This window comes from Salvia hispanica, chromosome 4 (assembly GCF_029641045.1).
Source record: "Salvia hispanica isolate PSC_SH4W2 chromosome 4, Shi_PSC_v1, whole genome shotgun sequence".
In the NCBI taxonomy this organism is placed as follows: domain Eukaryota; kingdom Viridiplantae; phylum Streptophyta; class Magnoliopsida; order Lamiales; family Lamiaceae; genus Salvia; species Salvia hispanica.
This window is the reverse complement of record NC_142695.1, coordinates 5,616,219-5,641,305: the sequence shown is the minus strand read 5'-3', so window position 1 is coordinate 5,641,305 and position 25,087 is coordinate 5,616,219. Positions and strand designations below refer to the sequence as shown.

At 37.1% G+C, this 25,087-nt stretch overlaps 4 protein-coding genes across 8 annotated transcripts; 3 read left to right on the top strand and 1 right to left on the bottom strand.

Annotated features, from left to right (window-relative positions):
- The first annotated feature begins 423 nt into the window (after positions 1–423).
- PPR40 (pentatricopeptide (PPR) domain protein 40) lies at positions 424–3,514 on the top strand. 3 transcript variants are annotated; one of them, XM_048095465.2, is made up of 2 exons: positions 424–2,708; positions 3,279–3,514. In XM_048095465.2, exon 1 carries the CDS (start codon positions 503–505, stop codon positions 2,657–2,659), a length of 2,157 nt encoding a protein of 718 aa, XP_047951422.2. In that variant the 5' UTR covers positions 424–502; the 3' UTR covers positions 2,660–2,708; positions 3,279–3,514. The 3 variants fall into 3 exon arrangements, 1 of the variants encoding a protein (XP_047951422.2); XR_016129053.1 differs by having other exon boundaries at positions 425–2,831; positions 3,296–3,514; XR_016129052.1 differs by having other exon boundaries at positions 425–2,831.
- A 135-nt stretch (positions 3,515–3,649) lies between these two features.
- Positions 3,650–4,855, top strand: LOC148927128 (uncharacterized). The gene is made up of 4 exons (XM_089057631.1): positions 3,650–3,955; positions 4,056–4,225; positions 4,295–4,517; positions 4,592–4,855. Exons 1-4 carry the CDS (start codon positions 3,838–3,840, stop codon positions 4,702–4,704), a joined length of 624 nt encoding a protein of 207 aa, XP_088913757.1. The 5' UTR covers positions 3,650–3,837; the 3' UTR covers positions 4,705–4,855.
- A 749-nt stretch (positions 4,856–5,604) lies between these two features.
- On the top strand, positions 5,605–10,318 carry LOC125195745 (AMSH-like ubiquitin thioesterase 3). Its single transcript, XM_048093939.2, has 14 exons — positions 5,605–5,808; positions 6,162–6,226; positions 6,330–6,405; positions 6,508–6,684; positions 6,764–6,864; positions 7,496–7,601; positions 7,686–7,732; positions 7,893–8,214; positions 8,386–8,475; positions 8,559–8,621; positions 9,025–9,099; positions 9,513–9,575; positions 9,705–9,757; positions 9,907–10,318. Exons 1-14 carry the CDS (start codon positions 5,686–5,688, stop codon positions 10,079–10,081), a joined length of 1,536 nt encoding a protein of 511 aa, XP_047949896.2. The 5' UTR covers positions 5,605–5,685; the 3' UTR covers positions 10,082–10,318.
- A 170-nt stretch (positions 10,319–10,488) lies between these two features.
- LOC125195744 (uncharacterized) lies at positions 10,489–14,715 on the bottom strand. 3 transcript variants are annotated; one of them, XM_089056430.1, is made up of 8 exons: positions 14,513–14,715; positions 13,810–13,933; positions 13,638–13,726; positions 13,349–13,524; positions 13,198–13,256; positions 11,546–13,105; positions 11,288–11,432; positions 10,489–11,207 (listed from the first exon to the last, which is right to left on the bottom strand). In XM_089056430.1, exons 4-8 carry the CDS (start codon positions 13,458–13,460, stop codon positions 10,534–10,536), a joined length of 2,550 nt encoding a protein of 849 aa, XP_088912556.1. In that variant the 5' UTR covers positions 13,461–13,524; positions 13,638–13,726; positions 13,810–13,933; positions 14,513–14,715; the 3' UTR covers positions 10,489–10,533. The 3 variants fall into 3 exon arrangements, with proteins under 3 accessions (XP_088912556.1, XP_088912557.1, XP_047949892.2); XM_089056431.1 differs by lacking the exon at positions 13,810–13,933; XM_048093935.2 differs by lacking the exons at positions 13,638–13,726; positions 13,810–13,933 and having other exon boundaries at positions 14,513–14,714.
- Between the last annotated feature and the right edge of the window lie 10,372 nt (positions 14,716–25,087).

Here is a 25,087-nt window from a genome sequence, read left to right as displayed (position 1 = left end):
GTCAACACGATGACATTAAAATGTCTAACACATAAATTTATTGAACTTCAATATAATGTGTTGATATTATGTATTGACATTTTAATGTCACCGTGTTAACATTTTTAATACATTGTATTGATGAGTTAGCAGAGTTAGCAACTTAAAGAGTTAGCAATATAACACACCCCTACGATGCCATGTCTAAATTTTGTAATAATAATCTCTAATTTTCTATGGAGTGAAAGTTCTACTTTTTTTTATTTGAAAGTATCCATACTCTATATCGAGTCATTTTTTTTATTCCCTCAACTTTATTTTCTCTAATTTAATTATCTCTCCATCAAATATATCATAACATCTTTTTCTGAGCAATAGAGAGAGTGCTAATATAAAAAATTAAGTTTAAGGAGAAATTCTTTATTATTACCCTATAAACCCTAAACCCAAAATTCAGTTCAATTTAGTAATAAAAACACTTCTTCAATCTAAAACGCAAATTCTTCCTGTGCCCAATTTTCCTATGAGAAAGCTTTCATCTTTGGCTTCTTGGGCTGCACCTCAAATCCAATATGTTGCTGCAAAAATTCAAATCCCGATTAAGCCCAGAAATCCGTCCCCCACAAAACTGAAATCCCCCAAAAATATCGTCCAAAATCGCGTAGTTTCTGCAGCGGGTAAGCTTGAATTCAAAGATTCTAGTTCTGCTTCAATTTCACCTCCCAAATCTCACATTTCAGATCGTGACCAAAGGTTGAACTCTAGAGTTATTGATCACGGCTACTTGGCTGAAATTCTGTCCAGAAAAGACTGGTTTTTGCTGCTAAATCATGATTTTGATGCTAGCAGAGGTAATTTGAATGCAACAGTGGTGGTTAGCGTGTTGCAGAATCAAGAAAATGTTTTATGCGCGTTGCGGTTTTATGTTTGGATTTCTATGTTTAGTACTTCTCTTGCTAAGAATCAAATGATTCGTAGTGCTTTAGGCAATGCCCTTTATAGGAAAGGTCCAGTTCTGTTGTCTGCTGATTTGATACATGACATCCGAAACTCGGGTTGTCAAGTGAGTGAGGAGTTGCTTTGCGCGCTAATTGGTAGTTGGGGAAGATTGGGGTTGGCAAAGTACTGCTCTGAGGTTTTTGAGCAGGTTTCTTATTTAGGGATTACTCCCAACACGAGGTTGTATAATGCTGTGATAGATGGGCTTGTGAAGTCCAATTCGCTCGATTTGGCATACCTCAAGTTTCAGCAGATGCAGGTGGATGGCTGTGTCCCGGATAGATATACGTATAACATCCTCATTCATGGGGTCTGTAAGGCGGGTGTGGTGGAGGAGGCTCTTCGGCTGGTGAAACAGATGGAGGCTTTCGGATATTCGCCTAATGTGTTCACGTATACCATCTTGATGGATGGATATATCAAGGCTAGAAGCTTAGATGAGGCCTTTAGGCTTCTTGAGACGATGAAGGCTAGGAAAGTTAGCCCAAATGAAGCAACATATAGGTCACTGATCAATGGTGTTTTTAGTTCTGTTGCCCCGGTTGAAGCGTTTAGGTTGTTGTCAAGATGGGTGGATAGTGAGCTCGATCTGCCTAAAGTGGTTTTTGACAGTGTGATATATCACCTCTGTGATCATTCGTTAGCTAAACAGGCAGCTGAATTTTTTAGGAAAGCTGAGGCACGAGGTTATGTTCCTAACAGCTCAATAGCTAACATTGCCATGACTTGTTTGATTAAAGGATTAGATGTTGAGGATACATGTCAGATATTTGAGCGTTTCATTAAAAGAAGTGTGAAGGTTGATTTAAGCACTGGTTTAGCACTTGTTGATGCATTGTACAAGTCAATGAGGGAAGAGAAGGGCAATCAATATATAAGATGGATATTCAAGGAAGGACTTGTCAACAGCGTGTTCTCGTATAATATGGTGATTGACTGCTTTTGCAAAGCTGAAATGATGAATAGAGCATTAGAAACTTTCGGGATGATGGCGAAAAAAGGTGTTCTCCCTAATGTGGCTACTTTTAATACCCTTATTACAGGGTATTACAAGTTGAGGGATGTAGATAAGGCACGAGAAATGCTACTGATGCTCTTTGGTCATGGTTTTAGACCAGACGTGTTCACTTTCAGTTCTATGATCGATGGCCTCTGCCAGGTTAATCGGACTGGTGATGCTTTTGATTGTTTCGAAGAGATGTTGGAGTGGGGAGTCACTCCCAATGCTGTCGCATACAATAGTCTAATTCGTTCGTTGTGCTTATCCGGGAATGTTTCCAAAGCAATGAGATTGCTGAGAAAGATGCAAATTGATGGAATCCAACCTGATATGTATACATTTAATGCTCTAATAAAGAAGTATTGTAGAGACCGTAAGATTAATAAGGCCCACAGGCTTTTGAAAAGCATGCTGACACTGGGCTTGCGCCCTGATAATTTTACATACATTGCATTTATCAATGTACTGTGCGAGTGTGAGAGGTTTCATGAGGCTAAGGGTCTGCTGACTTCGATGGAGATGAATGGATGTAAGCCTGATGCTTATACGTGCAACTTGTTTATTGATGCCCTGGTCAACTCAGGGATGTCTCAAGAAGCGATGGACGTATGGTCAAAATATAAAGAGAAGGGACTGACTCTGAAACCTGTGCCTTCCGGATCTGAAGTATTGGTTGGTTGATTATTTCATCAAAGAGATGAACAAATTTTCATTGCTCCGTCAAGTGCTGGTATAGACACCAACCATCCGTTGTACAGTTCGTCTTGTACGTGTAATATGTCTGTGGATAGCCTGAGTTGCATGGTTGAGGTCGTAATAGAAGGGCTTGATGCCAGTTCAAAATGGCTCTCTGGTTAGTTATTTTAGTTTTTTTTTTCCACATCTATGAGATTAATCAAATGAGGTTGAACCGGGCCACTTGAAGTCGATAGATCAGTAAACTGTTAGTTATTCACAATCAGCCATTGTCAAGAAACCCTAATCATAACATTGTTTTAGTTATTTGTAAAGAGTTTTGGACAACCAAGCATTGAAAACCCGAGTTGTGTAACTATTTTTGTTCAGTGAATGTCAAGAATTTCGGATGAGACGATGTTAATAGATAATGCTTGTTATTTTTAGAGCATTTACGTTTTCTAACTGACATGTCTTGCTTTCGTTATACGAATACCTTCTGTAAGTACTTGACTGTTTCGATTCTAGAACTGTGCGATATTTTGGCATCCGCTGTGTACCATAGAATACTGCTTTGCTAAATGAATGTGTAAAGCTTACTGATTCTCTCTCCATATGTGATCAGGACATTTATGCCTGCAGGGAATCTCTTGCGCTCGATTAATGAAAACAGAATTCATGAAGGATTCTGCTTGAAGCTCTAGCTCGTTTCTAGATTGGAGATGTTGCTGTTGGTCGAGAAGCTGTTGGCTTTGTCATATCAATATTTTGTAACTTCACGGTTTTGCCAAAAATGTGTGAATACTACTGGTCTCTGGAACCTTCATATTTCTGAATGTGTGGAAGTGTTGGAGTGCATAATTGTCACTCAAAAGTAGATCATTACTTGTACTACAAGCTTCTCATGCAGGCGTGATTTCTTGCCCTTCAATAAAAAATTATGTCAAAGTAGGTGTGAACTGCCCAACCATCCTCTTATAAAGGTATGACCATAATTCCAGCAGATTACCTATACTTGCACTTTTTTTCTTGATTTATTTTCTATAGTTCTGCTTATGATAATTAATTATACTTGACAATCATATCACTCTATATCTAGTTGGATACGAATATGTGTTTTCGGGTAGTTGTGGCAACTAGAAAACGAAACAGTTTGTCTGATTCATAGCTATATATACTGCTAAATGGCTCCTCCATTCAGTGTTTTCAAGTGCGTTTTTCAGATGAGATTCTCGGCATCTGCTCATCGTTTCCCTCTCGTTCCACTTCTGCTTTACATCTTTGTATGCAGTACTAAATTTGGTATAACTGTATAAGCTTATTTGAGCTGCCATTATTGTTCAAGAACTCTTGTATAAATGCTAAGTTATCCTTTTTTCTTCTTCATTTCCATTTCTAACAGGAACGGCGTATGATTATCCCCATCTAGGTGCTGCAGGTGTGGTCGCGGACCAGTATCTGCCCAAAGCAGAGCACGATGGAGAGATAGGGTTTTTCCCTCAAGCTGGAATCATTGGCACCGGTCCTTCCCGTATCTTCGACAAAGCCCTTGGGTGCCTCAGGGCTAACTACGTAAGTGATCATAGCAAGAAACTGAAAAAAAAAAAAAACGCAATGTCTTGAGACGAACCGTGTGCGCAGATCTACAGCAGCTGCGAGGAAGCCCACAGGCTAACTGAGAATGGGGAGCTGCACGTGCCAGAAGATGACACGGACGAGTACTGCAAGGGGCCGTGCATAGAGGAGACGAAGCACGTGCTGGGGTGCATGGACGGGATCCTGAAAGGGTTCGTGTTCCTCAATAGTGCGACACTGGATGACGTGCGCGACACCATCGAGTCCGGATGCTATGGACCTAAACGAGGTGCGTGACATGTTTTACTATTTGTTTTGGGATTGTGTGAAGTATTATCTTGAATTTTGTGTGTTGTGTTTTAGGTAATTTTGATGTGCTTGAGCATATTCAAACAAATGGTGGTGGCAAGAAGGATAAGGCATTGAAGGTTGTTTATGCATTTGTGGCGATGGTGATGATGGCTTTGATGCTGTGATTCAGAAAATTAATTTTTTTTCATTAGATGAAATATTTATGTATGCATTTTACTATTTATCATATGATTGATATTATGATCAATGTGTTGGGATAATATGAATTTACGTGGATTAAAATCTCTAATATATGGTCCTATTAGTCTCAATAAATTGATCTTTGGATAGCTTTCGAAATAAGCATCTGCCACTGATCGTCTTTGCAAAATCGAAGTAAATTTAGATCTTCAATTATTCATAGAAATCGAAATTTATTTGGTTCGATTATAGACAATAGAATCCGATTAGATGTTAAATTCATTTATATACTAAATCATGAAAAATACTAAAGACTAATATGAAGTTTGGTTAGAATAACTCGAAGACAACATCAAAATCAAATACTAACGATTATGACAATTTAACAAAATAATAAAGACGACAATAACAATACTTGAAATAACAGTGTACAATATATTTAAAAATTTTAGGGCACGTTCACTTTTATTTATTAAGTATGCTAAATTCGGATGTATCATAAATTCGGACTTAGTATAAATCGAGCAATTGATAATATTAAAAACAAGGGAGAGTGTGATAATTTTATACTACTATTTTTTCTCTTTGGTTAAAAAGATTTTGTACTCCAATCAATTTTATACATAAGTGAATAATATACAAAGAAAATCTAAAGAATTAAAGATTGAGATGAATATAGCATTTTTTTTATAATGTTTATTATTTATTAAAATAATTTCGCATAAATTCATTGTAACAAATCACTTATAAAAAAATTAGCCAATACTTAATCAATAAGACTCAAAAGAAAAGAATTTGATTAATAGTCAAATCTAAAATTGACAGAATGTCGACATGAAGATCACCGATTTATTTAACCACTTCTAATTCAAAACGACTCAGTTTTATCATTTTTAATTGAACCCGACGCCTCTTTTTTTCCTCGCCGGAGAATCGAATTCCTGCCGCGAAATCTCACCGGAAAAATGAGGCGGCCGTCCTACTCCACTTCGCCGATCAATTTCAGCGCTATGACGCGGAAGGTCGACGTCGACAATCGGATCTCTCTCCGCAATTACTATCGTATCGCCGATAATATCCTCAAACAGGTCGGAACTCCTAACCGCGGATTTGTTTATTCTGCTTTTGATTAATTTCAATAACTCAATGCGCGTGAAGAATTTTCGTTGTTAGAGTCGAAATTCAGTTGATTTTGAGCTTCTACTTTCTAGCTTTGATATTTTCGGACTTAGTGCGTATGAGGTTTTTATGCTATAATTAGTTGATGTGAGATTACTTTATCTTTTGATGGAGCTGAATTTCAGTGAGCTGGTTTTTAAGCTTTTAATTCGTGTGATGGTAGCCCGCGGCATTGATTGACTTCAGAGAATGTGCATTATCAGTTCATAATCTGTGAAAAGCTGTATTAGATGATTGATTCTCAGATCATGTGTTTGTGCAGGCAAATATCTATAGGGAGGAAAAAAACTTGATCGACTTGTATGTTATACTGCTAAGATATTCAAGGTGAAGTGTTTTTAATTACTTACACATCTGGACTTGTCCTTTGTATGTTTTGAGTTAATAATGAGTGACTGATGCTTTTGTGATGTGCCCTGAATTTAAACAGTTTGGTGTCAGAGACTATACCATACCATAAAGATTACCAAGTTTTGTGTTCCAAAGAAAGATCTTTCTATAAGAAGGTAGGTGATTTATCCTTAATTTACTACTAATTTGTATGTTTAGCTTATCAAGTTTTAGTGGTAAGGTACTAGATAAGTTTGGTTCATGTCATGGTGTTGCAGAAATTGCTTGCTGTGCTAGATGAGCTGGAGGCTTTAAAGCCGAAAGTGCGTCTTCAGTTAGATGAACAGAAAACATTTAGCACTAATACTCAGATGCATCAGCTTGATGGTCCGACTAGTGTTTCCTACACGCCTTCAGTAAATAACAAAGCCTCCTTAAACTACAGTAGCAAGCAGGTATTTATTGAGATTGAAGGTTTGCTAGTTTGGTTAAATTTTTTAAAACCTCCTTGCTTAACTTATTACTTTGTCTCAGATGTCACAACAGATTACTGCGCCTTCATCTTCATTGAAGCAGAATAATGATTATGCTAGATTTTCTTCGCCAAAACCTGTTGAGTCTCAATTCCAGAAGATGTGAGTGATTACTATGATTCTATACCTAAACTCTCTTACATCAAGTTTATTATTTTTATACAATAATAGAAAAGGTTGTGATTATTTATATATGTAAAGGATCCTCATTTGTTTCGTAATGAAAGTTAGGAAGATAGCTTCCTTAGCCAGATATATTGTTTAGTATTTCTTGATGGGCCAGTTATGTTTTGTTCGTTGCAGTATCTATCTGTATGACTAAATATATGTCATTGTTACTCTGATTTTATCTTGAATTATGCGGGGTATGAATAATAAGGCCAGATTTTGGATAGAGAGGCTTCATGTAGTGGGAATAATGTAAACCACAGTTATTTAAAGTAGCTATTTAAAGCATCTTAGACCCATCCATCATAACTTGTCATTATACTAACTGGGTTGATGAATTTTGAAACCATCACTCCAAATTTATGAACACCCAGGTAGAGCCATAAGATTTTGCTCATGCATTTGGTAACAGCCATTTATAGCGTCCAAACTTATCTTGATTAGAATTGGTTTTGTTTTAGATGTTCGATATATAATCTATCACTTACTTTCCAACTGCTTATGCAGTGATGCTTATAGTATGCTCGGGTGAGTTGCACGTAATAATTATTTTCTGCATTTTCAGGTCTCTTGGTTTACCTCTTCCAAAGCAGGAAACATTATCCAGGCATTCATTATTAGGACCAACCGGTCTACGTGGTCAATGGCTTGGTCCAAGGGCTGAGATTAAGGTAAACCATAGCGTCTTGGTGTTTTCATTTCCCATAAATTAAACCAACTAATGTATTCAAAATTTATTGATTCCTACTCTACAGGTTAATTATCCCACTAATATTGTTGTGGATACTACAGAATTCTCAAGGTATGGGGTCAAATTAATGTTTCTTACGCTTTTTTTTTGTTTGGCATGCATTTAAGTTTGGAACGAGCCTCTATTTACTTTGTTGGTTAAATGTACTTGGGGACTAAAACCATGCACCGGCTGCTTATAACATTTCAATCTTGTATCACTACTTTTATAGTCTGAATCAGGTTGGGCAACAAGAACTAGTGGCAGCGAATGATGATGATTCAAATGCAGAAAAGTCAACAATAGAATCTGTGCTATCGTTGGATGATGGCAGATGGCTTGCCGAGGAATCTGGTCCTCTCCAAGGGAATGTGGAGAACAATGATTTTCAGTTGGGAAATATCAGGCAACCTTCTCCACCTCCTGTCCTAGCACAAGTGATGCCCGAACATCGTCACATATCTCCATCAAGAGTTGCTGATCCGAGACCAGGACCAGCAAATTTTTCTCAGGATGGCTTGCCCAGTTCCAATTCTTACCAAGATCTTCACATTGTGAGTGTGGTGTCAATTCTTAACCTTGTACATATCAGAGCCTAATTGAAACCCTTTCTTAGTTGTTTCAAGTTAGAAAAAACCTCTCGATGTTTTAAAATATCTTACTAAATCTATAGCCTACTTTTTTTCTCTGGAATATGATGCACTTATGTTTTGCTTATGCTGCAGCCAGTGAAGATACTTGATGATTTCTTGCGGTTGGCACGAGAAAATACTAAAAGGAATTTGGAGACGTGTGGTGTTCTTGCTGGTTCACTTGTAAGTCTTCAGTCTCCTTAAATGCTTTTGGTAGCACAAAAATATGATAGCTGAACTAATGTTTGCATTTTGTTGGATTGCAGAAGAATAGAGTATTTCATATTACGACGCTCATTGTCCCAAAGCAGGAATCAACTTCAGACTCGGTATTGCATACAACTTCATATTTTCATCTGTGTTTTTCAGCTTTTCACTTCTCCCGTTGTGTGATATCATTTTATAACCCATTCTATAGACTGCTTCTCCCATAGGGTACAAGAATGATTTTTTATGGAAATATCAGAATATTAATATTGCAACATTACAAATCTCCTCTAGTACAAAGTAAATTATTATAAGTGCCTTTTATAGTGAACTTTGTTATTGATAACTAGTACTCCAAGATATGGTATTTTTGCCTATTTGTTGATCTCAATCCAATACATTCCACTAGGCATAAAGTGGATGCTATGATGTGCATACAGTCAATTCACACATATCCAATGTGTTTTAGTTTGAATTTACTTTTGAACCAACTGACAGTTTAATATTCTTTTTCTTTATGTTCAGTGTCAAACTTTGAATGAAGAAGAGATTTTTGATGTTCAAGACAAACGCTCCCTTTTTCCTCTTGGATGGATTCACGTAAGTATTAATACTAGCTTGGCTAACACACTTCAGTCTTTCTCTTGGCTATTCTTTCCTCTCATTTCGTTGTTATGGATTACTAATACACACTATCCAACTGCTACATCATATACTTTCAGCCTGAGGGAATTACGCTTGCCACCATTGGTTGTGTTTCGCTGTTTTATCTTTTAGCATAACTTGAGCTAATTTACTTGCGCCATGGTTTTCCTCTTCTGCCTTCTATGTTCACAGTATTGAATAAATATTATATGACTTTTTAAATTTCAACTTCTATGGAAAGAAACAGATGATTTGAAGGCAACTGCAAATGGAAGAAAAATGGAAAATTCATGCAAATGCTGTGTCACTGTATATATAGCATGCAGATATCATATTCCAAATTTGATTAATTTTTGGTTGCTTTGCAGACACATCCAACACAAACGTGCTTTATGTCTTCCGTTGATCTTCACACTCATTATTCATACCAGGTAATATAAGTGTATTTGTGGTAGTTGATCTGATCCCCATTCGGCCTCAATATCCTTTCTAAAATTCTTCTTTTCCCCCTTTGGTTGCTTGCTTACCTTGCCAATGTAACGGTTTTGACTTGTATCTAGGTCATGTTGCCAGAAGCAATTGCAATAGTTATGGCTCCTACAGACACACAAAGGTAGATATATCTCCCAAATTAAAAAAAAAAATCAATAAAAATGTTTATTTTGGGTTTGTTATGAAAGTTAATTCATCTGGGAGTTGCTTCTGCTGGACATTCTTCCATAGCAACAAGAAGATGGACTAATACTTATGCGCTCATTGCAGCCCTCATGGCATCTTCCATCTCTCCGACCCTGGTGGTGTCTCTGTGATTCGAAACTGCCAGCAGCGTGGGTTCCATCCTCATGAAGAGGCTGATGACGGAAGCCCTATCTACGAGCATTGCTCCCATGTTTATATGAATGCCAAGTTGAAGTTTGACGTGGTCGATCTTCGTTGAACGTGTATAATTTCAGAGACTGTATAGGTTCATTATTTCTGAATTTTGTAAACTAGATCACCTATTACTTGAATATCTATTACCTCGGTTATGATGGGTAGTTGATGCTGCTAATGATTTTCGACCATATCGAGTTTCGGTTTTCATGAGAAATTAGGCACGTGCACGCCATGCCCTCTGCTGTAATTATCACGACTATTGTCTCTAATTGCATTTTCTTCTATGATTTTGTTGATATGTTTCCTTGCAATGGAGAGTGGGTGCGAATCACTTTTTAGTTTGTGTTTTTCAGTTGTTTGTAGGCCTCTCTCTCTCTCACGCATACATCGATCACAGATGCTAGTAAAACTTACTACTATTTCATCTCTCTCATTCACTTACAAATAGGAAAATTTTCAGTTGGAATCAAAAATCGAAGCAAACTATACGATGAAATTGGTGTTCATAAGTTATTAAAGAACCAAGATATCAGCAACGACCTCATCTATCAAAGAATTAAGAATGCGCGACTGAATCTGTAATCCAAGCTCGAACCCTTCGATGTCGTAGTCGAGCCATTTCCCGTACGTGCTGCAGCTCATGTCGCTCTCGATGAGCTCATCGACCATGAAATCTCCCATGCCCCTCCATCTCGAAATCTCTTTACATACATCTTCAGCTAGTCTCTCCTTCCTCTTCACTGTGCTAACACCCTTAGCCCACAGCTCGTACCCTCCTGCAGCGTATCCTCTGCATCTCGTTTCCAAGCATTCTGTCGCACAGTCGAACACTAGCCTCCTGCTCTTGCTTGAGACGAGCTCACAGCCATCGAAGCACTTCTTGCAACTTTCCAGCTGATCAAACATATGAGGGCTGATGATCTCAGTAGATCTTCCCATAGCATAATCCTTAAACATAACCTCAATGCCACATAACATCATCTTAACATAGTCGAGCTCCCAGCTTTTCGGCTTCCCATGTCGGCCCGAGGTTAAGGTGATCTCTCTCCTTTTTGCTACAGTCCCAGCATAAGTTGAAGAAGCTGAGTCTGATAAGTCAAAATCTACTTCACACGAAAGGAAGGTGTTCATGGAATTCCTACTGAGTGAGTCCTCGGATTGAAGTGATGTACACTTGTTTCCACCACCTGTGATATTGATAAGTAATAGTTAGTTCATTAATCCCTAATTAGTTTACCAATGCAAAACGTGATATGCATCGTTTTACCTTCAGTACCACGATTACTCTCTGCACTATCTGATGAATTGCAGCTCTCTGTGAAGGAAAAGTGTTCAAAAACAGAAACTGGACTTGGATGTCGGTAATTGAGAAATGTCTTGTCTAATGATATGTTCTTCTGTCCACTCATGCCCTGAAACGAAGCTCGTTTGATTAGAATGTGGAAAATGGAGGAATCTATACCAATGATCGCTTGTTCAAAGATTTAGGTAATGAGAATGGCAAAAAAAATGGTAATCAATGTACCTCAAAGTGTCGAGGGGTGTGAAAACTTGACCCTTGCTGGCCTAACGGATCAAATGAGTAATCTCCGCTTCTCGTTTTATGGTCTCCTAGCAAGCTTGAGCTGTGTAGAGAAACTGGCCCCGATTTCTGATGGGACAAGTCTGCCTTATGAGCCAATTCTTTAAGTTGCTGCTCTAGAAACGTGCTTAAAGAGTCACCTCCTCTGACATTATGTCCCGAGAAAGTGAACTTAGAAGCAGACAAACCATCTGCATTCAGCATCATCCTTTTACTAGGAGAATCCACTGGGTAGGGCTTTCTATTTTCTTCAAACTCAGTCGACCTCAATGGAGTTGTGAACGTGAATGAGATGACATCCGATCCTCCACCACTTTGTGTATCCATGATATCAGCAGACTGCATAACTTTCCCTTCAATGGATCTCTTTTTACGAGTGACTCTTTCTGAGCTACAAGACGATGTATTGCTTTTGTCATCTCTAGTCTCTGTGCTCGACTTCCTAGAGCTCAGTTTGGAGGTACCTAACGATTTACTGGAATTCTGTCGCCTCACAGAAGACTGATCCCCACCAACTGCTTTCTTCAAAGGCGGCTTTCCTTTATCAGCAACACAGTTCTGCTTCTGATTATTCTGTCGGAGCACACCAGAATTCTTGTGTGTGGATGGCTTCTTGTTAGGAGTACTCTTCTGTGCCCCTGACTGACTTGTGAATAGCATGTTTGGACTGTAAACATTCGCTTCAGCCTTGCTCCTAGTCGAGCTTAGACCCTCTCGTTTCTGGACATTGGCCTTAGCCTGCAGTGCAAGTGAAATGGACTTTCCCTTGCTTTTGACAGCGGATGTAACTTCGGCAGAATCTTGCAAACTGCTAACAGACATTGCATCTATGGAGCCACTATTTGAGCTCTTAGTGACAGAGCTTCCCCTAGTGTTCTTCCCACCTCTCGACCTCTGAGAACCTTCAGACGCCTTTGGGAAAGGCTTTTGTGCTGCTTGGGCCTTCTCCTTCGAATCCCTTACTCTCAGAGACGAACTAGCCAATGGCAGCACCGGTTTTTTAACCACCTTAGGGCCGGTGTCAAGAATCCGAGCAGCTGCTTCCATGATGTGAGCAGCATCCTTAGGTGGGATCGAAGTCTTGCTTTTTATAGGAGAAAGGAGCTTGTGATGAGTAATAGGTATCGATTTAGCTGATCTTGGTGGCAAAACTTCAGTCTGAAACTTCTCAATCGGCCTCTGCTTCACCATCTGATACTTAGGCTCCGTGACAGATTGGACACCGGGCTGCTGCAAGGTGCCCAACTGCATGATCTGAGGGTCTTGACGATAATCAAGAGTCTTAGATTGGTAGTACGAGCCAGGAAGAGAGTGGCTGTAGGAAAACGGTGTGTAGGGCTCGAGGGTATTGGGTTTTGTCAATGGTTCCAATCCCATGAGGCGTGCTACAACTCCGGGGCCCTTGCTTCCATACAAGTCCTCATCAGTTACAACAGATGAAGCACAACTATAAACGCTACTTCCTTTTATACTTGGTCGAGCTGAAACCTCATCCTCGTCCATCTATACGTTGAAAGAGAAGTGTCACACAAGTAATATTCCTACAAACTATCAGAAACTGAAGAAGCTCAATGTCATAAGATCAATAGCCTCACCATATCAAGGCGTGTCGTTGGCAAATTTCCGTCACATCTCTTTTTCTGCTTGGATTTCTCTACATAATGATAAGGGAAGGTTAAGAGCTCGCCATATACAAAAATTCAGCATATGATCAAGATGAAAAACTTGTGAAGAATTTTTATATACCGGGACAATCTGACTTGCTCGAGAACAACTTCTTTCGAGATTTTGCATTCCAATCAAATAGTTGGAGAAAGCTACCAACACCACTCTTGGAGCTTTGCTTCTCGATTCCCATCTTTGCAATCCAATGTTACAACACAATCAACTTAAGGGACAAGATGGAATACCATATTCTGTATCTGCAATAGAAGATCATGCCATTTGATATTAAACAATCATGTTGTAAAAAGTCTCAAAGTTTCTTCTGCAATTATAAACTTTAAAAATGGAAGCAAATTCTCTCATTACATACTCATACTGAAACAAATCAAGAAATGATTTCACCAGCATGAAAACAATTTTCCTCATCAATTCATACTCTCGTCTACCTAATAAAATCCACTGCAATTGCAAAAAAAATCAGCCAAATTTGAACATTAAAAATGAAAGCAAATCCCTGTTAGTAAAATTTTCTCATTACATACCACACTGCAACAAACCAAGAAATGATTTCAACAGCATGCCAACCATTTTCCTTCAATTTATACTCCTATCTACCTATTAAAATTCACCTCTGGAATTGCAAAAACCACAGCCTCTTCTTTAGACCTATATACACACAACCATATTCATGTAACTTAGAATTCAGCAAAAGATGATGCTTTAGCCCAAAAAATTAAATAAAAATGCACGTTGACTGCCCATATTTTCTGTGCATAACAACTTCAACAATAAAAAGATTTTTTCAAACCAATGATTTCGGTTCCTAAAATCTAGAACTAATCTACAAGTCTACAATTCCCTTTCTTGGAAAAAAAATAAGTACTAGTGGAAAAAAGGGCAAGCAATATAGCATCTGAAAATCCAACATTTTACCACAGTAATTATAGTTCTAGTATAAAAAAACGCATAGCAGAATTCCATCTCTCAAGCATTTTTTTCAAGAATTCCATCTCTGTTTTCTTTGCAAAAACAAAAAGAATTACAAAATCATCTAAAATTGATCACCATGACTATCTCATTCACCAACACTTTCTGAAACTATACACACATACACAGACACATGATTGAAAACTCTCAAAATGTAATCTTTTTTACAGATAAAACCACCCAAAAAAAAGACAGGGACCCTTTTCGTTATCTCAACGTAACAGCATCAAAACAACGTTATAAATAAAGAAAACTCACGCAGCAGAGTTGAAACGAGGAACCTTCTTTGCAAAGATTCAATTTTTATGAGCAAAAATCGTTTCTTTATCAAGAAAAATGTAAATTGCTGCAAGAACAAAAAATGTTTTCGAACGTTGGGAGCTGCAGATAGAACTCCTGTCAGAAAATAAGCAGTGAAGAAGTGAGGGTGTGTTTTTGAATGGTACAACTCGCTGACTCAACATTAAATGAGACAGTGGGGAAAATTTGATTTTTGGAGTGATTTTAAAGAAAAAGTAAAGACAAAAATATTATTTATATGTTTGATTTGTGTGGAAAGCTTAGTTTTTTATTCAAATTCTCGAAAAAATGGTTTTTGTGGTTAAATTTGCAGAAAAGGTTAAAAAAGATTGTAACGTCTCTTTGTGAGAGGGAGAGATTTCAAATTCCAAATAGAATTGAAAGGGCCCCACTCTCGGCCTCGAGGGTTTTAGTTGGGTGTTTTGCGGAGTACGGAATCAAATTTTTTTTCAATTATTTTGATTGAGCAAAGTGGAAAACTAATTAATGTGTTTTCTATAAAAAAAATGGGTGAAAGATATCATAGTTTGTTTGTTTATTGTTCAACAAATTTATACTATTTGGGGATGAGTTTTAATTTCTTTTCTTCTTTGGCTTAGAATTTGATTCTATTTAAGAAAGTTTTCAAATTGAAGCAATTGATTTTTCTAAAAATTTTAGATTTGGGGATTTAGGGAAAAGATGGAGGAAGAATGTATGTAGAAAATAACCATAAAGGAAATGTTTTCTTATTATAACACAAGACGTAGTATGCAAGTGAGGTTGTAAATTCTTTTATAGGAAGATATATCATATTTGCATGTTCAACAATTTGAAATGTAACTTTAAGGAAAATTGAGCATGACATTTGAGCCACTTGATTCAAACGTCTAGTTTATTATACATTCTATTTTGGGTGCCATTGTCATGAAATAAAGTTGTATCAAAATTTATGAGAGATGAGTTCATAATAAATAAGGTTATGATCCAACCCAAATTTGAATTTAAAGGTGTTTCGTGATTCTATTGGTGGCATATTGAATTATTTGAGTTAAACAAATTTTGAGTTTTGTAATGCATTGTGCAGTTGGACAAAATATATGAAGTTTGATTAATCGAATAATTTCTCCAAAATTATGTTTCATTCGAATTGAAATTTAAAATTGTTATAACACTGAAATTCTAATATTTTATAGTACTATGATTTTAATTAATACTATTTGATTGCTTACAGCCAAATGATTCAGCACCATATGTCTCACTTTAATGCATTCATTTATATACAATCACGTTAGCAACCAAATGTTTAAAGTCATCTGATGTACTATTAAATTTTTGGTGTCAAATCAGTTTCAATCCGAATGGAATTGATTCAAAAATTATGTATAAATGATCAAATTTCGTATAGTTGTAATCAATTTCATAATGCAACAAATTTCTAAATGAAGACAAGTTTTTATTGGATACCAAAACTCTTATGATGATCATTTGGGTGTAAACCTTGTACTAATCATATGTGAGGACCATTTATCTAAGTATAAATTAAATAGAAGTATTTCAACAATAAGAAATAAAGCTGATGGCAAATGAAAGAAATACTGTAGAATTCTAAATACCAAAATGAAGTAAAAGGTTGCAAAACTACAAGAATATATCTAAACAAGGTGATAGAGTTCAAATATTTTAAATTCAAAACGATGAAAGAGGAGAATTTAATTGGTGTATCTTCCAATGTCACTATTTAAATTCCTGCATATAAATATGATTATAAATTAAATTAATAAAATGATTATTCCATCGGAAGTCCTCATTCAATTACACACAGTCCAGACCACACGTTAATCAACGACAAACGATGAATTAATCCTAAATTTTTATTAGTAATAGATTTAATATACGCAATATAAAACCTCTGATTACAAAATTCATTCCACTGTACCAGTAATGCTGTAAAAATAATCACATCAATCATATTCAGATTCCCTTCTATATACAAGTATTGAATGAGCATCCAATCAAACAGACGACAAAAAAACATATCGTCCTTCGCCCTTTCTTTGAAAATTGGTCTACGACATTTTGATGTAAGTTTCTCTATGCCATTAATAAATGATTTCTCAGAATGAAGATTAAAAAAATGATTGGTGTGGTTTCATTGGTTGTGACAAAGTTTTCTATAAATAAAGGCTTTTTGTTCTTGTTCTAAGTTAATTACTGCCTACCTCCCACATTCAGATTTAATTTTATGCGATCGTTTTATAAAAATAATAGTAATAAATAGTTAGAGTAGAAAAATAGTAAAATAAGAGAGAGAATAAAGTAAAAAAAAACTCTTCTTTACTTTATTCTATCTCTTATTTTAATATTTCTCAATATTAACTATTTATTACACCCTCCGCCCCCCAAATATTGTCCCACTTTTACTTGACACGAGTTTTAAGAAATGTAATAAAAAGTGAGTAGAAAAAGTTAGTGGAATGTGAGTCCTAGTTTTATAATAAAATATGAGTAAAAATGAGTTAGTGGAATATGGAGTCCACTACAAAAAATAGTAAAAAGTGAAATGAGACAAATTTTGTGGGACAGACGGAAATGAAAAAATGGGACAAACTTTCAGGGACGGAGGGGGTATCATTTTTACAAAACGAGTGCAGAAAAGTAAATGTGACAGTTAACGTGGAACGAAAGTGGTAAAATATTTTATAGGTATGAGATTTAAGAAATTGGTGTTAAAAAAAGAAAAAGAAAAAGTAAATATATATCTAATCTCTAAACATATACTCCCTCCGTCCGCCATTAGGAGTCTCATTCATGGACGGTACAAGTTTTAAGAAATGTTAAGAAAAGTGAGTAGAAAAAAATTAGTGGAATATATTAGTTTTAAATGAAATGTGAGTGAAATAAGTTAGTGGAAGGTGAGACCCTATTACCATTTATGGTAAAAGTGAACCGAGACTCTTATTCGCTGACAGACTAAAATGAAAAAACGGGTTTCCTATTCGCGGACGGAGGGAGTACAATTTTTTAATCTTTGTGCCCAAAAGTTTTGCCCCAACTTAAGAGCACCCGCAATGGAGGCCGATCGCAAGAGCCGAGCGATCGGCCTCCCCATCGGCTCTCTAAGGCCTTCATTGTGGAGAAAGAGCCGATGGCCACCCACCATGGGCCGATTGATCAGCACAGCCGATCTCCTCCTCCTCTTCTTTTTTTTTTTTTTTTTTTAACTTTTATTCATTTTTTATCCCCTATATATAATCCATTCGTTATTCACATTTATCCCACTTCATTTTATCTCACTCTATATTTTACTTCTCTCTAGTCACAATGTTTTTTAATATTTTTATTAATGTTTTTTGTTTGTTTTTTCCTATAATTTTTTTTAAATGTAGGATGTTTTCTTTTTAATAAAATTTGCTTTTTTATTGAGTTAGTCTTTATTTCTTGTTATTATATACCATTTTATTTCACTAAATTATACTCCCTCCGTCCCAAGATATTAGACTCGTATACCATTTTGGGGTGTCCGAACATATTTGAGTCATTTCTATTTATGGTAAAAATTTACTTTACTAACAACTTCACTTACACCACTAAACAACACCTCCTAAACTCCTGTGTCGAAAAGAAGTGGGTCTAATATCTTGGGACGGAGGGAGTAAGTGAAAAATAAAAAATATTGTTGATATGTAAAAGATATAAACTCTGAGATAGGCTTTGGGATGAGCTCTCATTGCAGGGAGATAGACTCTGAGATGGGTCTGCTGACATGGCAGGAAAAAATGTAGATACGCTCTGAGATGGACTCCGCAGATAAGCCACCATTGCTAGTGCTCTAATGGAGATGGAAGGAGTACGACTTAATAATCTTGGAACAAAGACTACTACTCCCTCTGTTCCACGGTAAGTAAGACACATTTTTAAGCACGGGTTTTAGAAATATAAGATATTAAAGAGTTAGATTGAAGAGTGTAAAGTAAGGAAGAGAATAAAATAGAGAAGTAATACTCCATTCGTCCCACTTTAGGAGTCTCGGTTTACTACTTTTGAGTGTCCCACTTTAATAGTCTCGGTTGGAATATTCCATAATTGGTAATAGGCCCTACATTCCACCCACATTTTTGCACTCACATTTTATTATAAAACTAATATATATAAGTAGGACCCACGTTCCACTATTTTTTTCATCAACTTTTCTTTATATTTCTTAATACCCGTGCCGAACTCAACCAGGACTCTTAAAATGGGGCAGAGGGAGTATCATTTTTCTAATATTCGTGCCTAAAAGAAGTGTCTCACTTACATAGGGCAAATAAGTTGGTGACACACATTCCAACGAGTCACTAGAAACTCTCTGGACTATCGTGCTATTCCACTGAGTCGCTAGGTGTGCACCCAGCGAGTTGTTGGAACATCCCTGGAAGTCAATGTCATTCCAGCGAGTTGCTGGGAACTTCAAACTCCATTTGGGCATAAACGTCCGAGGTCCATTTTCTCATCCATTTTTTACCTAATTAAGCTAATTTTCTACAAATCTTACTTTTGGTTTATGAAGTTCAATTTTCACTAACTCATTAAACCCACATTCTACTATAAAACTAATAGTACTATATAAATGTGGAACCCAGATTCCATAAAAAATTAGATGTGATCATGTCATTTCATAGCCAAATATGCACTAAATCAAACAATATATATCTAATCTCTAAACATATACAAAAACAAAGCCCATCAATACTCTATTTTTTCAGGTCGTGTACCTGAATTCCCACCTCTATACAGTGTATCATGACATTTGGTATCTTATAAATTACCTTATTCATAGCATAATTTTTAATTAATATTTCTGATTTGAAGTGTTCTAAGTGGAGGTTGTCATTCTTTTTCTTCTTTCTATTTGATTTTGCATCCTAGTTATTGTTATTTTTGCACTACTATTAGTTATAGTACAATTTTTTTTTTAGCAAATTAACAGCTATTAATATTACAGAGGTTATGTTGCGAAGGAGATGTTGGACCGCTATGTGGGGTTGGGGGTGGTTTTTGGGTGGGTGGTAATATTTATAGTATTTTTTTAATATAAAATTCCAACTCCATAAATACAATAACATTTCCATTTTTCATTTCATCCGTTATCTCATTATAAATTGGTAAATGAATATTCAAGATTTTTTATACAAGAAATAATCAGTTGATGAGGATGGATTGCAACATTAATTCTAAAATAGAGTAAATTAGTACAGTATTAATTTTTTCCGTTACAAAAAAAGTTACATTTACCTAGCACCGAATTGCTAGTAAAAACCCCAAAGTGCTAAGAAAAATAGAGTTTTCCGAGCACCTAGGGTGCTAGCCAATTTGCTTCCTCGGAATTTATACCAAGCACTTATCCGAGCAGAACACTAATTTTTTCGAGCACGTAGTAGATTCTAGGAATTTCCTAGCACATTCTAACGGTGCTCGGAAATTTGCTCGCAATTGCCAATAGATATCCCTAGCACGTTGATCGTTATCGGAATGTGCACAATTTCTTTTATATTCCGACAACTAGGCTCACGTGTTAGGAATTTTGTGCTACTTGAACAGTGTTTTTTTTTGTTTTGTTTGTGGTGCATAGTTAAATTGGATTCAACTTAATTGCTCCAATCCATAAATGGCCGAGTTGGGTCAGCTCATCGAAACACTTAAGGCCATCCGCATCCCTGTTTCTTAACCGTCTCATCTCTTAACTATTCATGGGCCACACTGTACTTTTCAGCTCATCTCTTAACTAAGAGACATCACATGTATCCCTCCATCTCTTAACCATCTCTTAACTATTCATTCAATTTCATTTTTTATTTTTAATTCCAACAAATTCAATTAAAAAAAACACACTTCATTAAATAAAATAAAAATTACAATTTAAAAACCTAAAAAATAAAAAGATACATAATTTAAAATCCTAAAAAATAAAAAAATACATAATTAAAATACTCTAAACTAAACTATAAAAACTACTCCGCCGGCGAATCATCCCCCAAAGTCGGCGGTGCACCCAAGTTAGATCGATCCCGAATACCAAGTTGAGCTCTGCATATGCTCAATTCCGTCCATATGGGCTTCAAATTGGCGATGATTCATTTTTGAAGTGTCAGCCATCGTAGCGACCAGGTACATGGACATTAGGCTATTGTAGCTCGTGCCCGTGCCCGAGCCCGAGCCCGCCTGGCTTGATTCGCCGCGGCCCCTCCCCCTCCCTCTCCCTCTCCCCCTCGCTCTCGCCGCCTTCGCCGCCTTGGTCCCTTGCGGCCGACGTCGTGCACCGGAAGAAGACCCCCCTGCATCATCGGTTGGCGTGCCCTCATGTGAGGTGTTGCCTTCACCGCCATCACTAGACGAGTAGTGGCCACGCGACGTGTGCTTCGTGCGTTTCGAGCCCGACTCGACACCGCCAGCCCACCTTTCAAGGTGGTGGACTTGCGACCAAACATCGACAAACTTGAAATCTTTACCGACGTCGTCTTTGAAGACCCGCAACGCCGCTCTCAGAATGTCGGCTCCACTGGCTCCGCTTTGATAATTCGCCTCTTCTGCCCTGAATATCGCACAAAATTTTTTGACATCTTTGTCGCATCGGTCCCAATGACTGTGGAGCATCTTCACGTTGCGGGCAAAGGTGTTCTTCGGCCTTCGTGCGTTGTAAACTTCGGTGACTTTTTTCCAAAAACACTTGTTGGTTTGTTGATTCCCGACGACAGGATCGTACGAGACGCTGATCCAAGCGTCGTACAGAGCCAACGTCTCGTTTTGGCTGTATGGATGACGGCTGCCGTCCCCCACAACCTCGTGGTCTCCCTCTTCCTCCTCTTCCTCCTCGGCATTGACGCCGATCCTGTCGGAGCCTCCACCTATTGGCCAGTCGGGCAAAGTGCGTTCAGGCGGCAAAAAATTCTCCGGAATTTTGGATAATCCCGGCGATTGCCCGTACCTCTGGGGGGGGGGACGATAGTATGCATCCACATCAAAATGTGGTGTTTGGTACGCCGACGGAGTTGTCGAGGCTTGGGTGCCCGACGATGAATCGGGAGTACCCAAAAAGTTGTACATGCTCGCCGATGCACTTTTTATTAGCACTAAAAATACCTGCAAGTATACAGGGTAGATCTAGTATAGCTAAAGGTCAATACCAGGATATCGAACACGCTATCATGTACTAAGCGTCAAATACTATCTAGAGAAACAAGAGTTTCGGTGTGAAATTTATAAAACTAGACATAAAGTAAAACAATAAAAGCAAAGAAGATAGAATTAGGCAAATAGAAGAATTTCAAGGATAATGATTTCACTAACTCTTTAGTTATTCTAATTAGTTCTACGTTCATCCGACTCAAGTTTTACCACGATCTCTCCCTATCATGCATCAATACTCATGTCACAATTATTGTATGAACATATAAGATAAACCAATCAAAGCTATCACTGATCAGAGATTGACAATAATCAAGGTAACGACCAATTAGTCGAACAAAAGTTCAAGAAAAATCAAGTGGAAACGAGTTCTGAAAATTAAACATAAAAAGAACTACATAAAAGTCAATTACTATCAAACCACAAAATTCTATTGTTTAGCAATCCATAGACAGATGAACTAAAACTATAATTAAAGTACGAGACATGAAATAAACAAACAAAACCCAAGGATGAATCTTGAAGTCTTCATGCTCCTCTTGTCTTGCTTCAATCTCCAAGAATGGTGATGGAATGATGGATGAAGGAATTAGGGTTGGAGAATGGAGGGAGGAGCCATGAAGGCTCCCCCTTTTGGGGGCTATGGAAGGGTTGAATTCTATGAATGAGGTTATGGGGTATATATAGGCTTAAGAAGGATTTAAATTTGGTAATAAGTTTCCTCCAAGCATTAGGAAATATGTAAATTTCGTTTCTCATAGTAGAAGGAAAAGATTTGGCTTCACAAGGTAATATCTTCTTTCCTTCTTTAAATTTACGCTTAGGCTGCATCTGACAGCTTTGTGCGACTTTGGTAGAACAACTATAACTCTCTTCACAGAACTCTGATTGAGGTGATTCTTGTACCATCTTAAAGCTCTTTTCAAGACGAAGAGAATGGTGTATATATCGCCCTGATCGAACTTCAGGATCGCCAGAAAATTGAGTTTGAAGACAGCTGTCGCGCGCCGCGTTTCTGTGGCGGGCCGCTGCACCTTGGCCGGCGGTCGCCGCGCGTAGTCTAGAGGCTTCTGACTCCTTGTGGCGGTCACCACGCACTTCCCGGCGGTCTTCGGGTGTGTCTTTCTCTCCGCTAAGCGTCGTCGGTCGCCGGAAGTGTTGCGGCGGTCGTCGGACGCTACCTAAAGCTCTCCAGATTTCCTACTTCTCGATTTAACTCTCTTTTTAAGCTCCAATATGCACATTTCTCACAAAACATGTCAAAATACCAAAATAGATAAAATATGCAAATAATGGACATGTAATGCAATTTTGACATTAAAAACAGACCACAAAATGGCCTTAAAATAGTGCAAAATGCGAGCGTATCACTCGCCCAATCATCGAACGAGTTCAAGTCGAACCCGCCGGAGCGCCGCCTGCCGGAGCCGCCGCCGCTGGAGTTTCCATCGCCGGACATTTTTTAACAATTGGAGAGAAAGGAATATATGAGTGTAGTGAATGGAAGAGGAATGAGAGTAGTGTTTGTGTGTAAAATGGTGAATGGAGTATGGAGTATATTTATAGAATAATAAAATAAAAGAAAAGAAAAATTTTAAAAATTCGACTGTTTGATGCAACGGTCATTTGACCGTTTAATTTTTTTTTTATTAAATTCGAATTTTTCGAATTTATAAAAAAAATAAATTATTACGTCATAATTCCGACGCCCACTCGCGGGCCGGCGAGTGGGCGTCACGCCACCCTCCAGCGCGCGCCATGTAGGGCGCGCGCGTCGTCTCGCCAGCTCGAGGCCGGCCTCGCCGGCACGCGTCGCGCGACGAGATGTCTCGTCTCGTCGAGACGAGACGAGCGTTGCAACGCTGCCTTGATGTTGTCTTGTCTCGTCGAGACGAAACCGAGACAGCATCGCGTCTGCGATGCGGATGCCCTAATGGGTGAAAAATTCATGCCCTACTACAAATTCTCGAGCTATCCCTTAATTTGGTGGCTCGTATGTGAAGGTTTTGAATTACCTATTTTCACATAAATTCTCGAACTATCCCTTAATTTGGATTAATTTATTTTTATTTAGATGTAAATTTCCTTTCGATATAATCGATGATAAATACAGTTGGAGGACAAAGAAAGTTTGTGTCAATCTAATCAGTAATTGACAACTATGGTGTATTCACTCTGGAGTATCGAGATATAATTTAAAATTAAGTTATGAGATTATTTAGTAAAATCGTAGAAGGGGATTGACTATGACTAACTATCACATACTATCCATCTCAAATTAAGTCACGAGATTCAATCTCATGAACAAATAGAATACAAATTTAATTATGGGATATAATCTTACAAACCAAACATCTCCTATGAGTATTTGAAGTTGGCCAAAATACACTATTTAAAAACTAAGAGTATATATAGTATTCAAAAAACATTACTTCATGGTTACAAATATTTATAGACTTATAGTTGTGAATTATAGCCAAAAAAACTTAATTAAGAATATTTCTTCGTTACTTATACTAGCTACTACAATATCAATTTGAATATTTTATAAACTTCCACTATACTATTATTAATTCCGTACTGTTTAATGTACTATTGTTTAAGGATAGTTTCTGTCATTGACTCATTGTCATTCAATAATACTCCATCTATCTTATTAAATACTGTATAAAGCATTTGCATTGAGATTTAATAATGCTGTTTTGAGAATTAAATGGGATAAAGAAACAGAGATGATATTATTTTTATTTTAAAAAGTGTGTTACTTGAGAAAATCCAAAAAATAACGTGATACTTTTAGTTGAACAAAGAAGATAACATATGACTTTAAATATTTTTACAAGATGGAGTACCAAAAATGACCATAATATTATATTGGACTTTAAATATTTCTAAAGGGCATCGATCTGCGACAGTACTGTACATCCGAAAATACTATTCACATTTTTGTTTAATTTATATTTCTGATTAAGTATGTCATTACAAAAAAATATAATTTTTTTTAATGCTTATTAACGAAAATGGGCTCGACGTTTGAAACCTTCTCCCTAACTATTTAAAATTTGAAGGGCTTGGATGATGTTTTGAGCATTTTGGAATATATTTGTGTGGCTTGATCCGCTTTTTTATTCAGCCTCAACATGAGTGTAATTTGTAGATTAAGTAGAACTTCATAGACATGTGTTTATTCAACTATACTACACACCAAAAGCAAGAATATTTTTTACTCTATTTCCTTCATTCTTTTACTTTTTCATCGATTGATGGACCTATACTACTAAATCCAACATTTGAGTATGTTTTGATATAAATCAAAATGTGGAATTAAAAAAGTTGGTTTTATTGTTTGAATCTAGAAAAGTAAAACTGATATGTAAATGTAACTCA

Excerpts from the sequence above, each read along its gene's own strand:
- LOC125195744 (XM_089056430.1), bottom strand. The coding sequence starts at position 13,460 with ATGGGAATCGAGAAGCAAAGCTCCAAGAGTGGTGTTGGTAGCTTTCTC. Across the intron at positions 11,433-11,545 it reads ACACCCCTCGACACTTTGAG|GGCATGAGTGGACAGAAGAA; the intron begins GTACATTGATTA and ends GCTTCGTTTCAG. Across the intron at positions 11,208-11,287 it reads GAGTAATCGTGGTACTGAAG|GTGGTGGAAACAAGTGTACA; the intron begins GTAAAACGATGC and ends TCAATATCACAG.
- LOC125195745 (XM_048093939.2), top strand. The coding sequence starts at position 5,686 with ATGAGGCGGCCGTCCTACTCCACTTCGCCGATCAATTTCAGCGCTATG. Across the intron at positions 7,602-7,685 it reads GTCCAAGGGCTGAGATTAAG|GTTAATTATCCCACTAATAT; the intron begins GTAAACCATAGC and ends CCTACTCTACAG. Across the intron at positions 7,733-7,892 it reads GATACTACAGAATTCTCAAG|TCTGAATCAGGTTGGGCAAC; the intron begins GTATGGGGTCAA and ends CTACTTTTATAG.
- PPR40 (XM_048095465.2), top strand. The coding sequence starts at position 503 with ATGAGAAAGCTTTCATCTTTGGCTTCTTGGGCTGCACCTCAAATCCAA.
- LOC148927128 (XM_089057631.1), top strand. The coding sequence starts at position 3,838 with ATGGCTCCTCCATTCAGTGTTTTCAAGTGCGTTTTTCAGATGAGATTC. Across the intron at positions 3,956-4,055 it reads TGTATGCAGTACTAAATTTG|GAACGGCGTATGATTATCCC; the intron begins GTATAACTGTAT and ends CATTTCTAACAG. Across the intron at positions 4,518-4,591 it reads ATGCTATGGACCTAAACGAG|GTAATTTTGATGTGCTTGAG; the intron begins GTGCGTGACATG and ends GTTGTGTTTTAG.